This window comes from Dermacentor andersoni, chromosome 1 (assembly GCF_023375885.2).
Source record: "Dermacentor andersoni chromosome 1, qqDerAnde1_hic_scaffold, whole genome shotgun sequence".
NCBI classification, from domain to species: Eukaryota; Metazoa; Arthropoda; class Arachnida; order Ixodida; family Ixodidae; genus Dermacentor; species Dermacentor andersoni.
The window spans coordinates 23,644,088-23,656,839 of record NC_092814.1 but is presented as its reverse complement, the minus strand read 5'-3'; the positions used below and the strand labels follow the sequence as shown (position 1 = coordinate 23,656,839).

At 48.6% G+C, this 12,752-nt stretch overlaps 1 protein-coding gene across 3 annotated transcripts in view; it reads right to left on the bottom strand.

Moving 5' to 3' along the window:
- kn (EBF transcription factor knot) overlaps positions 1-12,752 on the bottom strand; it is a 139,420-nt gene that overhangs the window by 17,763 nt on the left and 108,905 nt on the right. For all 3 annotated transcript variants that reach the window (XM_050192992.2, XM_050192993.2, XM_055061247.1), the window contains exons 8-10: positions 10,729-10,810; positions 6,408-6,525; positions 5,342-5,484 (exon numbers count right to left, since the gene is read on the bottom strand). In XM_050192992.2, the coding sequence (XP_050048949.1) occupies positions 5,342-5,484; positions 6,408-6,525; positions 10,729-10,810 (343 nt within the window). The remainder of the gene's footprint in view (positions 1-5,341; positions 5,485-6,407; positions 6,526-10,728; positions 10,811-12,752) is intronic.

The window sequence follows — 12,752 nt, the reverse complement described above, 5'->3', positions numbered from 1 at the left end:
TCCGCGCGAGAGGACTCTGCCAGTAATATGCATGTGCGGAACAAGCAAGCTCTATCATTGTGTTTCGAAAACATTACACAACAAGCTTAAGGAACTGAGGCTTAAGACCAAAAAGCACGTCTCAACAATTCACTTTATAAAAAGGAGCGTACTGGGTACTCCTCGCAAGATAATGCAGCTGGACAACATTAAAGTGCGATGTGTCATACCTGATGCCACCGCAGCCGGCCTCATGTTTACGCGACAGTATCGAAAAAGCTGGTGAAACCTGCCAACAAAAGTGTCGCTACACTGCACAGTCATGCGCCTCGGGAACCCGCGCTTCGTGACGGCTAGATACGGGTACGTCTCCACACATCAACTTGGCCCTTTTAATGCTACAGCATTATAGGCGGACTAAGCCACTTTGCATGTATCCGTTTGACAAAAATGTATGGGCCGATCCAGGAAGCAGTTCAGCACACAGCGTGTCAAAGCGCCTGCTCTCACAAGGCGAAAATTGGCACGTGAGGAATGCGCCAGGCGTTTCCAAGAGCGACTTTGGCACGAGAGACGCATGCGTGCGATGGTGGCTTCACGGTTAGAGCAGGGCTCTCCAGACTCCCTGGCCCGAATTGATGGCCGGTGGCGCTGTCGAGGATCGGCCCACAAAGAACTGAATAAAAACTGGCGAAAAATAAATTTGTAAACTTAAGTAATGCCAATGGGCGTATACTAAAAACTTTATTCCATTTAATCTACGTGGTTTATTCAAACAAGTTCTTATTTTAGTTGGTTACATTGACCTTCGGGCGTGACGTCATGGATAGAAGCAAATTAACATATTGTGAATTATGATTTTGCTTTTACGATTGGTGATGGCAAACGAGCTTCTCATTTGCCGTTTGGACATAGCTTGTTTTTTTCTCGTTGACAGACATTCTATATGCACCAAGCAGATATCTACAAGATGTTGAGGTGGTCTGATAAGCGTCACCATTCTTTACAAACGGCCCTTTGTTTTGCCGGTGTGTCGCTACCGCAAGTCCGGTAGGTCTACAAATCCGTGTTGACTTTTACGCATGGTGCTGACGCTTCAGTAGTGCAGAAGTGTAGGCCACCATTGTCAAGAATAACATAGCGCAATACATAGGAGAATGAGCACTCGTGTAGTTTGTCTTGCTCTCTGCTTCGTGCATGGCGCCATTTTCTCCTCGACAAGGTTCACGTTCTGAGGGTTGCCAGAAAAGACGACTCGTGTAAGTTGTACAGTAGTCATTGAAAGCCAGGCGTGCAAGCACGGAAACAAGAAGGGAAACACCGACTCTGAAAATTAGTGTTCCCACATTGGCGGGAAAAAAGAAAGACACGAAACTTACACCAGCACTCGCCCAAGGGAAGGCGGCGCTCACCTTTCAATCATTGCCACGTGCAGGTACTCGCGAGAGATGACTGTTTAGGCATGACAGTCGAATTGAATCCTGCGGTTTTACGTGCCAAAACCACGATTTTGATTGTGAGGCACGCCGAAGCGGGGGACTCCGGATTAATTTTGACCACCAGGGGATCTTTGACGTGCCACCAACACAGGCGTTTTTGAATTTCGCCCCCATCGAAAAGCGGCCGCCGCGGGCACGACAGTCGCGTTGTTCAAGATTGTCAAGGGCTGGCCTGCGCATGCGCTACCGTTTTTAATGCTCTGCGAAGCCTCGGCCGCAAGGCGAGTTCCTTCGCTGTCATGAGTGAACAAATTTACACTGTCTGCAAATTTTGGAGGGCGCTTGCAATGGCGACAGTGCAACGAAAGGGGGCAGTGTTCAACCGGTCAACAAACGCTTAAACGTCCTCTGATTGGTGAAACGACCTGCCTGCCCGACATAGCAGTGACCGCAGCTAAAAGCTTAGAACACTATGAATTAGGCCTACTAGGCATACTGCGAACTTGTTGGCACGCTATACACAACACATGCCAGGTATGTTCTTGCAGTATAAGCGTACTTTCATACAATGAGACTTGGGACTGTTGCGCTACTTGGCGTTTGAAAAGCCACCCCATTTTTTTTTTTCTGTTCTGTGTGACCGCAGTCATGCAGCCTGAATTGCTATACTTTGCAGTTACGCTGTTTGTGAACAATAATCATTGCCAAACTGGATGCTTTGCTCCTTAAGCAGACCAGTTGCATAAAAGGATAGCTTCAAGTGTGCACAAAAATTTTCGGATGGCACGTTAAGCTAATATTATTGCAAGGTTGCACTAATAAATGCGGTTTAAAAATTAATCCCGACTGAAGCACGAATTGATTACTCGATACTCATTTGAAGAAATCATTAAGCCCTAAAAATAAGCTTTTTCACTACAGTCTTCAGGTGAGATTTAGAAAGAAAAAAATCTATCTGAGGCAGCTGGTTAAAGTGACCTACTTGGGGACTCCATATTTACACAATTGCCATATTGTATAGTTCTGACACAGCACACATGGAGCATAAAGGCCTTTTATAGACATCGCAAAACTCTCCCTCAGTGAGTGTTTGTTGAATGTACCACGCCGTGGCTGTGTAGCCAGGCGCGTAGGAACGCGAGGCAGCCCGAGCGCCGATATCGGTCTCGAGCTTGCTCGCGCTGCGCTTCGGCGCGTACGATCTGTCCTGCACCATCTGCGCCCGCCTAGTTTGGCCTTAACGCTGTAACGGCGCAGTTTCGCCACACACGCGCTCATCGTCCAGTCGGGTGCGCGAAGCCCCAGGCAGCCGCCGGGGTGCGGTCTACGCGGCGCATAGGCCTCGCGCGCTTGCTGTCGCTGCAATTGCTTTGAGCGAAACTGTAGTTATTAAAATAAAAGACTGCGCACATTTATGGACTTGCATTTGTGAATGTGCAACAAAGATGCCCCACAGCTTCTGAGAATACGCGTTTCGCTTTCGTGTTACGACCTATTTCTCTAAAAGAGGAATCAACCAATTTCTTTGTTCCTTCGGTCAACAGCTTTCTAGTCTCTAGGGAGGCAGCCACCTCAGGCGAAGAACAGCCCGGTCAAATTATTGAATTAAGTTTATTCTATCTACGTCCATACTTATTCACCCTTGTACGCTCGCTTTCCGCCACGAACATGCGTGCCTAACAGGAAGAGCACGCTTTACAGGATGCCGTGTACACATTTACCTATATTAAAATACTTGCGCCTTCACACAGATTTGTTTGACGAAAGTGCCAACAGGAACATAATTACTAATATTAAGTCTGGAACATGCGCCGTCGTATGTACTGCAGTAAGCATTTTTTTAATGCAAATAGGCGTACATATTCTGCATTTTAAGCAGTATCTGCCAGGTATCCCACCTGGCGCATCATACGATTATGATATCTACGGTGCTCGATCATCACTCCTCACTCGTCACCGAGATAACTTCTGTGGGCTAAGTAACCAGCTACTTAGAGAAAATTATTCAATTTCTTTTTCTTTTTTCTTTTTAAATTGAACTCGTAACATCAGAGGGGAATTGCTGGTATTGCGTCGTAAAATATCCTGTCGTTTTCGGCGCGCTATATCGGACGCAATTATATTTTTTCCGCGTTTTGCTCATAGCACGTAGAATATGAAAAGTACGACGACACCAGCGGTCCAAAAAGTGAGTGAAATCGGCCCGCGCTCTCTGGCAGACCCCTCGCGCTAACCGCCCGGTCACTGCGTAGGCTGCGATCGTCACGCGGAACATGCAGCTTGCGATCAGCGGAAGCCGCAACAGCCTATCACGCCCAGGCGATGGTCGAGTCTGGAAACGAGCCCAGTTGGTTCCTTGGAATCACTTTTGGGACCGCTGGCGTCGCGGCACGTGGTTGAGTAATCACGCAGCCCTTATCGTATTTCGCTATTTCGAGCGCCACGCGTAAAACGCACAAAACATTATTACTCGCAACATGACGCGCTGACAATTACTGAATGGGATGTTTTAGGGCGCAACAACTTTCCTATTTGAAGACACGCGTCTCGCTCAAAATCTAAGAAGTTGTGTGGGTGAGTGGGTGAGTATAAACCTTGTCGAATACGAAACGAATACAAATGTTGAGTAAATAATATTCAATCGAATATCGAACAGACAATTGAGGATCATATTTGTGCAGCAGAAATGTATCTATTTGACTATACTGTACCACGCGTGCACTGACTAGCACTAAAAGTTTTAAACACAAGATCACTATTGTTCATTAAATACTCTGCCCGGGCGGCCCCTCAGCATCTTTAGAGCCTGGCGGCTAACAAGTTTTCCAAGAATGAACGACTGCTGTGTTGCTTGCTTTCCAAAAACGATGAATAAATGGTTGCCGAAAAAAAAACAAGAAAAGAGAGCTTGTCAAAGAAGAAAAAAAAAGCTGCCGAAGGACTTTAGTGCCACAAACATATACCGATCTAAAAAAAAAATCATCACCGATGTGTTGTGTCAAAGATAAAACTGTTGTCTAATTAGACTTCACAAAACACTATCATTATGGCAGACTAAGAGCAAAAATCACGGTTTTTACGTAGGCTTCCGCCACATAGCCGAAAACAAAGCTTGCATTACCCATCTTGTATCTACATTGCTTCGAAGACTTCTGTCATTGCGTTACTTCTTAAAATTTGCGATAGTTTGTTTAGTAGACAGAGAAGAGTGGCAAGACTCGTAGGTTGTAGCGAAATATTTTGTTAGTTTTTAGTATTCAAAAATACTGAATGATTTCTTTACGAAGGCAAATACGCATAATAAATGGGAAACATTCGATTTGTATTCAAATCTAGGAATTTTCGCCTAGCCCTGGTAATTATTCGTTTCTTATTAGACTGGTAATTAGTGCAATAGAATTATCCCGGTGGCTGAAGATGACTAATGACCAAACGTTCTGGGTCTCATAGCAGTATATTGTAGTATATATATATATATATATATATATATATATATATATATATATATATATATATATATATATATATATATATATATATATATATATATATGTATATGTATATGTATATATATTTCTAATCGCGTCATTAGGTTGGGCTACCTGTCAGTTGCGCGATGCCGATCGTGCTTCCTTTTTTTCGCTGCTCGGACCTGAATTTGAGGGCTAGACTTTTGAGGAAGGCGTCCTTGGATGTGTAGGTGAGATTCGGCCGACATACGGGACAGTGACAAAATGTGTCCAGCGCCCGCAGACTGCGTTTCTCCTCGCGCGTTGTTTATGGCGGTGGGCGAGGCACCGCTCCACGATCGGTCGGTCGGCGCGATGTTGCAACCAGAAAAGGGCGGCCCCCGTATCGGTTGCCCGTTATCAGCGCTAGTCTTGCAAAGACAAAGCGAAAGACGAGGAAGAGAGCGCACTCACCTCACTCCAGACGAGCATGGTGCCGAAGACGACTTGGAGGCCGTCGAAGAAGTTGTCTCCGACGATGATGACCGTGGATCCGCCAGTGGTCCACCCTTCGCTGGGGCTGATGGCCTTGATGCAAGGCGTGGCGGCGAACGGAACTGCGCACGGCAATGAACTGGCATGTGAGAGCCGCTCCCCCACGTGGCAGGGTCCACAGTGGCCGCGAAAATGACCGCAACGGCAGCGCTCTGCTCCGCACGGCGATTGACCGCGCACCTGGCGACGCCAGCGACGCCGAAGACGGCGGCGGCGGCGGCAGCCAATCCGGGCAGCTTTTCCAACCTGTTGTGCGCGACAAGCCCCCGCTCTCGGAGCCTAATAGGATTTTCTCTCGAGAGATTAGGCCGCCTTCGGAAGGAGGCAATTACGCGCGGGGGTGTGTCGCGGCCCTGTCGCCGGTCGCGGCCAGCGCTTAAGCCCGCGAAACAAGGTTTGCCGGACGCCGCCGGGGGTCATCGATTTTACGTCGCCCCCGGGGGACAGACCGCCCCGGCGGGATGGACGCGCGTGCCGGCCGCAGCCCATCACGCGCTGGTCCACGCCGGCGCTGGTGTGACAGAACTGGTGCGGTGACACTCAAACGCGGACGTCGCGACGTCAACAAAAGTGAACGCTGCTGCTGTGCTCGGTTACCTGAGCGCACACTAGGTACCGGAAAACGCTGCACTGCAAAAATAAAAGTAAATGAATGAATGAATGAATAAATAAATAAACAAATAAATAAATAAATAAATAAATAAAGGAAAATTAAACATTAAAAATATATACGTTTGGCAATGGGAACAACGACACTGACTCCCCATTGTTCGGTTTTTCAGGGTACGTAGATGGCACGATTGTTCAACCTATGTGGGATTAGAAACAGCAACTATTTTCATTAATTATTATGGGGTATAAATGAAATTATTTTTATAGCGCTCCTGCTCTTTTTCGATATCGGCCGTGAGGAAAGCAAACGCTTTAGTCCGATGAATCATCGCTCAGCCCTGTCGGCAACTTGCAGAAAAAGCGCCTTGCTCACCTTCAGTCGGGTCGAGTCGCTTAGCCCGTCGACCGTGCTTGGAGTTGTTGTGCACGAACATGTTGTCTGAGACTGCCAGCAGGGGTCCTTCCACGCTCACTTGATTTGAGATGACCACCTGCGACGGATTATTATCTGTGATACTTCCCACGTCTCAGAAGAACGCCTGAGCAGTGACAAAATTGCCATAAAGAAAGTAATAAAGCTCTTGCTCGCTTATGCACCGCTGGTTCTGTAAGGTCATCGTATACGGCACTATCAGTGCTCGAGCGACCAGCGCAAGCAGTCGCTATAAAGCAGACGACAGTCTGCAGCAGAAAGCATGTTGCGATTTGTCTGTTCCGCCGCTGTTTTCACAAAAACCTTACAGTTCTGAGTCATTTTTGGTACTTTGAACTTCAAAAAGATGTTACCACAAAAATTTATTGAACATTTAAAGAGTTCAAAGGGTGCGCAAGAGACGATGTATCTGCTGTCATTGAAAGGCACTAACAAACTAAGCCACCAACGTCAGGAAATGTGCTCGTGAGTTTGGCAAGTTCTGTTTGTCTCTATTTTTGTGTTAATTTCTGTGATATAAACTATCGCACACGCTGCGGATTGTTTTCATTTTCTTTTTCCTCGGGTTATGCTGTGTAAGGCTGCATTACCACTGTCTGATGCATAAAAGTGGCTCTTTTTCCATCTCCTCGGCCATGTTGTGAATGCATGTATGAAATGAATGAATAAAATAAAAAATAAACCAGCAAAATAAGCAAAGAGTCCATTCGCTTAAAAATTGTCCGAAGCCTAATGACGTCTTCATTTTCTTGTCCTGTCTATATATGTTTACATTGTCTGCTATGAGATTCAGACTCTGTATTGTTACGAAGTTGGGTTTTTTTTGTCCATATTTTTACCAACCACAACGCACGACGCCGAAGGGTTTGACGAGGGCTCAACAATACCTTTGGCAAGCGTCTTGTTCTCTTCAACTTGAATAACCTTACGCTCTGATGCAGGAATTTGATATGGTCGGCGATGAATGCTAGTATTTATGTGATGCTTAAGTGAAGTCTCACCCAATTGTCGATTATTGGGGTTGAAGACGTCGCAGTAGGAAACCAAAAGGCGGCTTAGAGCTGCTGCTTGTTCAGGAAATAGGCCCGCATCAACCATGGGATCAAATGTGGCGTCGAAGCAAATTGCATCCTGTAGACATGCTGAAGAATTGGAGCAGACGTCTACTGAAAACGTCGTGACGTGCTGATGTGCCATACCACGCAGCGTTGCAACCGATGCGCCTTGGGACAGAACTTCCTTTGTCAGGCCAAAATTGATGACGGGGAGGGATGTCCGGTTATCGGCAACCGTTACCACGGAGCGGGGCACAGTGATATTGTGCACCAAAAGGACACCAGGAACAGTTGTGATGACGCAATCGCCATCGGGCACCGGGAAAGATGACAGCAAATCGACGAAAGACAAGCCTTTAGGCGGCAGGCGGACGAAGGCGGTCGTACTTAAGTCGTTCGGGAACTGGGCACAAATATGTGGGAGAAGAGGAAGTTCAAGGCAAAGAGTAGTGGCAGGACCGTCGATAAGAGCGGAATGCGCCTTAGGAAAGTCTAGTCCGAGGATAAGGTCATGGGGACAACTGGTCAGCACTGTAAAAAGAGATGGAGCGTGGCGGCCGGGGGTACTTATACGGGCAGTACACATTCCAGTGACGGCTGCAGTGCTGCCATCGGCGACGCGTATGGCTCGAGTAGTAGCAGGCGTGAGAGGCTTCTTTACTCGACGCCGGAGGTTAGCACATTACGGACACCTGGGCCCTAGTATAATGGTGGATTTCGGCACGATTAAAATAATACAGCACCACCCACACAAGCTGCATGGTTTAGTTTTCCATCCGGGAGAGTCCATAATTGGTCAGCGACGAATAGCGGCGTGGATGGGGCGACGGGGACCGACGGCGCTGAGGTGACGGCGAGCGAGCGGAACGAGTGTCATCTCCAGGAACGTCAATGTTAGGAGACATACGGCGAGGTGAGTAGTGGCGAGTAATGGTGAAAAGTAGTTCCAAAACGGGGACGTCCAGGAGGTGGGGCGAGCTACATGGTCAATTTGGTGACAATGGAAGCAGACTAGTCTTGTCATCCGGAGTTCTCCACTCAGAAGGGTCGCGGAATCTCGGAGAAGAGTACAGGTCACTGCGATGCACAGCTGTGGGCACCGGTCTGGCGTAAGGTCGGGAGACAGAACAAGCTGCAGGAAATCCGAGGTTGGCAAATTCTTGCTGCGCAACTGCCTGAATGCGGGAGATCGCTAGTGCAGATTGGTGAGTGGGGTGGTCAAGTGCGCGTGGATGGAACGGGGCTGGACTGGCAGCCTAGAGCTCGCGCCGAACGATACGTGCCCCGTTCTCATTGAAGGAGGGTGCAATGATAAGGTCGACGAAAGAATGACGTCGCAGCCGCGTTACGGAGACGAGATAACTGTGGAATGACGCGGCGGCTTTTGGCCAGCTCGAAGCGGCGTCATTTCTTGACAATTACGTCGATGGTCGAAACATTGTTTAAGATTAACAAGTTGAATGCGTCGTTCGCGATCCCTTTGAGGACGTGGCCTACTTTCTCAACCTCGGCCATTTCCTCGGCGACTTTCCGACAAAGAGCCAGCACGTCTTGTATGCACGAGACATACGATTCAGTGGCAGGCGGCACTCTGATGGTAAACTCTTTTCTTCCAGCCAGTTGGGGACCGGTCGGGTTTCCAAAGAGGTCGCGGAGATTCTCCTTGAAAGTATCCCAGCTAGACAGCTCGTCCTCACGCGTCCAGAACCCGACACGCGGTGTGCCGCCCAAGTATAATGTTACATTGGCTAGTATTATGGTAGGGTCCCAGCGGTTGTTCTAACACGCCCATACATGCAAGCCTGTCCTCACCGTCAACATTATCTTAGCCGGAAAATATGCCAGCATCGCGGGGATGGGTAACCGTGACGTACGTTGTTGCTGGAGTCGCATGTGTAGATGCAGACGAGGTGTCGTCACCGAGGGCCATACTGGAAAGCTGGACGGTGCGGCCACTGTGGAGCTCCGTGGTGAGGACAGGGAACGCCAACCTCCACCAAAATGTCACGTAAATAGGAGATGAAACACCGATGACTATTTCCTATGTATACTATAAAACAACTGCAGCGCTAAACAGTTCAGCCGACAGCTCCAGCAGTTGGTCTTCTTCGTCGGGGCGCCTGCGCGCATTGTCCAAAGAAACACGCAATATGCATGCAGCAGTATGACAAGCTGTGATATTGAAATTATTAGTCAAAATGCAGATAAAAGCTCAGATAACACCAGCTTCCGGGCGCTTCGCATTCTGTACGCAGAACAACACAGAGTGATGGAGAAGGTTTCCGTATAGATTATCTAAATGACAGAGAAAATGGTGGCGAAAGAAGACAATATGTTAGAGAGAGAGAGAGAGAGATGTGAAATATTCAAAGCCGAGAAAGAGCACCGGAGATCATATAAAGCGGGGGGCGAAACAGAAAGTGCTATTGAGTTGATGCTTGCGCAAGTTCAGCGAATGGGGAAGCTTCTGACATCAGGACGCCGCGGAAGCTTACATTTCTTCCACGGTCAAACACTGCTATAACAATGTACGTACATCCCCTTATCTGTGTCATGTAATTGCTATTCAACGCTTGTAAGCGTTGGAGAAAAGGCCGTGGAGAAAATCAGTGACAGTGCGTGGCGTCGTCCCTGTTCTCGTTTCTCCACAGCTACTTGTGCATCTCGCTATATATAAAAACATCAGCGAGATTTCTCACTAGTTGATGTACAGGGGATCACAGCCGACCCTTTCACAGTGTAGCCGTAACGTGATAAGCTTGCGATTTGCCGAAAGCAGTGAGACGGACATTTCAAGCTGTCACCGGAGGAATGTAATGAGGGCACTGATGTATCCTGACATAGGTGTGCACTTTTCGGTGTCAAGAGCTTTGCGCTGGTATTATATCCAACACCTCCTGCACGTGCCTTAATTTTCTAAGAACGCATTCAGTTGTCGGGGCAAAACATTCCTTGAAGTGTAACAACTTTTTTAGAACAGCAGCGCGAGACGCTGATCGTGTCGTGCACCCAGCACCATTCCCTGCATTTCTTGCCCTTCTGCTTCGTATGCCACTCACGAAATGTTGTTTGCGGCGCCATCCTGCACCTCGCGACACCAGCACGGTGCCTATAGATTGACTGTTCCCTCTACAGCGCACTGCTGTTTGAAAGGAGCAGCAAGTGACTCGTTGTGTGAAGTGAACAGCTCCTGAGAGCCTACCTACCTGAAACCGCCGCATGTCCCGCGGGTTGCCAGCGTTCTTGAGGCAGTTTTGGTTGCACTTAAGAAAGAACTTGAGGAAAAACCTGTGGACAGAAAGAATAGAGAGAGGTGCGCAAGAAATAAGTGAATGCATGAAAACTGAATTCTTCACTAAATGATCGACCGCGAGGACGGAATTAACACTGCATAAGTGGCACAACACACCGCGAGCTGAAGATCTACCGACCGCGCCAACTTTAAGATGTTCGTAACTGTTATTTTGCATAGTAGGTACCTGTGAACATGAAATTAAATTTAGGAGCTGCGTCAAGCAAAGCGACATAATCTCATCCCGAAAATTACACTTTTACTTACCCCGTCATCGCGAGACACATTTTCTTAGGGAAAATTCTCATCACATTCGTTTCCGTACAAAGCAGTGGACCGCGCGTCGTATGAGAAGCTCAAAAATTTGTTTCATTTGTGAATAAGCGATGCCTCTCATGCTACAAGCTGTTTTTCCTTATTTGTGCTACCTTTCGTAGCTTCCAGTTGGTTCGCCAAGGCTGAGATAAAAGCTGTTTCTGAAGATGCTCAAAAACGCCAAACTGCTACACCCCACCATAGCCTACACAAAAGGGTCGCGTCTCTGGAATTTTGTTTTGCATATGACACTAACTTGTCTTCGCCACTAGGCACAGAAAACGCGCTGTCGATTCGATCGCGGACAGTTGACGGAAATACGAGTCACCGGCGAGCTGGCCGAACCGCTTTGACAACAGGCGCGAAGTGGAAGGGCGCCGGTGGCCAGCAGCGACTGCCATCGCTGACACTTGCGGTGCCACACGGGGCGCTGCGGATCCGCGAGCCACCATCTGCCCGGCGCAGCGAGCGCGGGATCCGAGCACCCTGCGCCCGCCGGGTAGCGCGCTCACCGACGCGTCGACACTCATGAAACATGCATGACTCCCAGTGGCGTGCCTGAGAAGAGGCGCGGAGGGCGCGCCTAATGGCGGAGAGAACTGGTTCATTATGTATGACTGCATGGGCACCGGTTGCATATTCATTTTCGGCTGGTCCGATCGCGCGTCCCTGGCTTGCTTTCGCGCGTCCCCACGTCGAAGCAGCGTTGCGCGCAGAACACGCGGCGTGGACGTCGCCGCGAACGCCCCCGCCGGAGTCAAGGGGCGCGTGAATATTGAATGGGCCTCGAGGTGCGTACGTTTCGCCCGCCGCTCAACAAGAGGCCGGACGACGCGTGGCTGCTGGGCGAGAAGGTGAGCGAGGCTCCGACGACGCCACCTTGTTTGACACCGTTGTCTCTCGAACGGTAAACGAGCCCCGTCGGTACTCGCACGAGCGAGGCTGGTGCTCCCCTACAGCGAGACAACGCTAAGGATTTCCGCTGGAATTTCTTTGCAGGATTTCTCGAGGCACCGTTGTTCACTCCACGAAGCAATATCGCATCGCCTGCTCGCTTCATCTCCCCGCACCCAGGAGATATACGATTCCTCCGTTGGTTGACGCGTTGCTCCGCCGAATACTTTTTCATCTCATCACCAGCCATGCCATCTGCATCGCGAAAGGCTTCTCTAAATTCTACGTGAACCTTATTTATTCAGTTACCGCAGCAAGCTGGGCCAGTCCACACAGACTGCCCTGCTGCATCACAATGAATATGGAACGTCATTGTCGCTAGAAAATATAGATTGGCTCGGTGTTTAGAAGGCCTTTGGCAGAAGTAATTTTGGTGCATCTTCAGGAAACCAACCCCGTTATGATTTCCGACGCATAAAACTAGACCTACGTGATAGCTACCTATTCGAATTGCAACAGAAAGTATGCATTGAAAAAATTAGCGTCAAATCGGAAAATTAGATAGGTGCCCTTCAGAGCCCGTAGCCATATGGAGGAGTCCTTAAATTGGAAGCACGGCAGCTTCATTTTTACAGCAACTGATGAAAACCACCCCACCTTTCAGACTGCTATAGTAGCACAAAAAAACAGCTTACAGTTGGCCTGCTCTTAAGAAAATGTTTGCTTTTT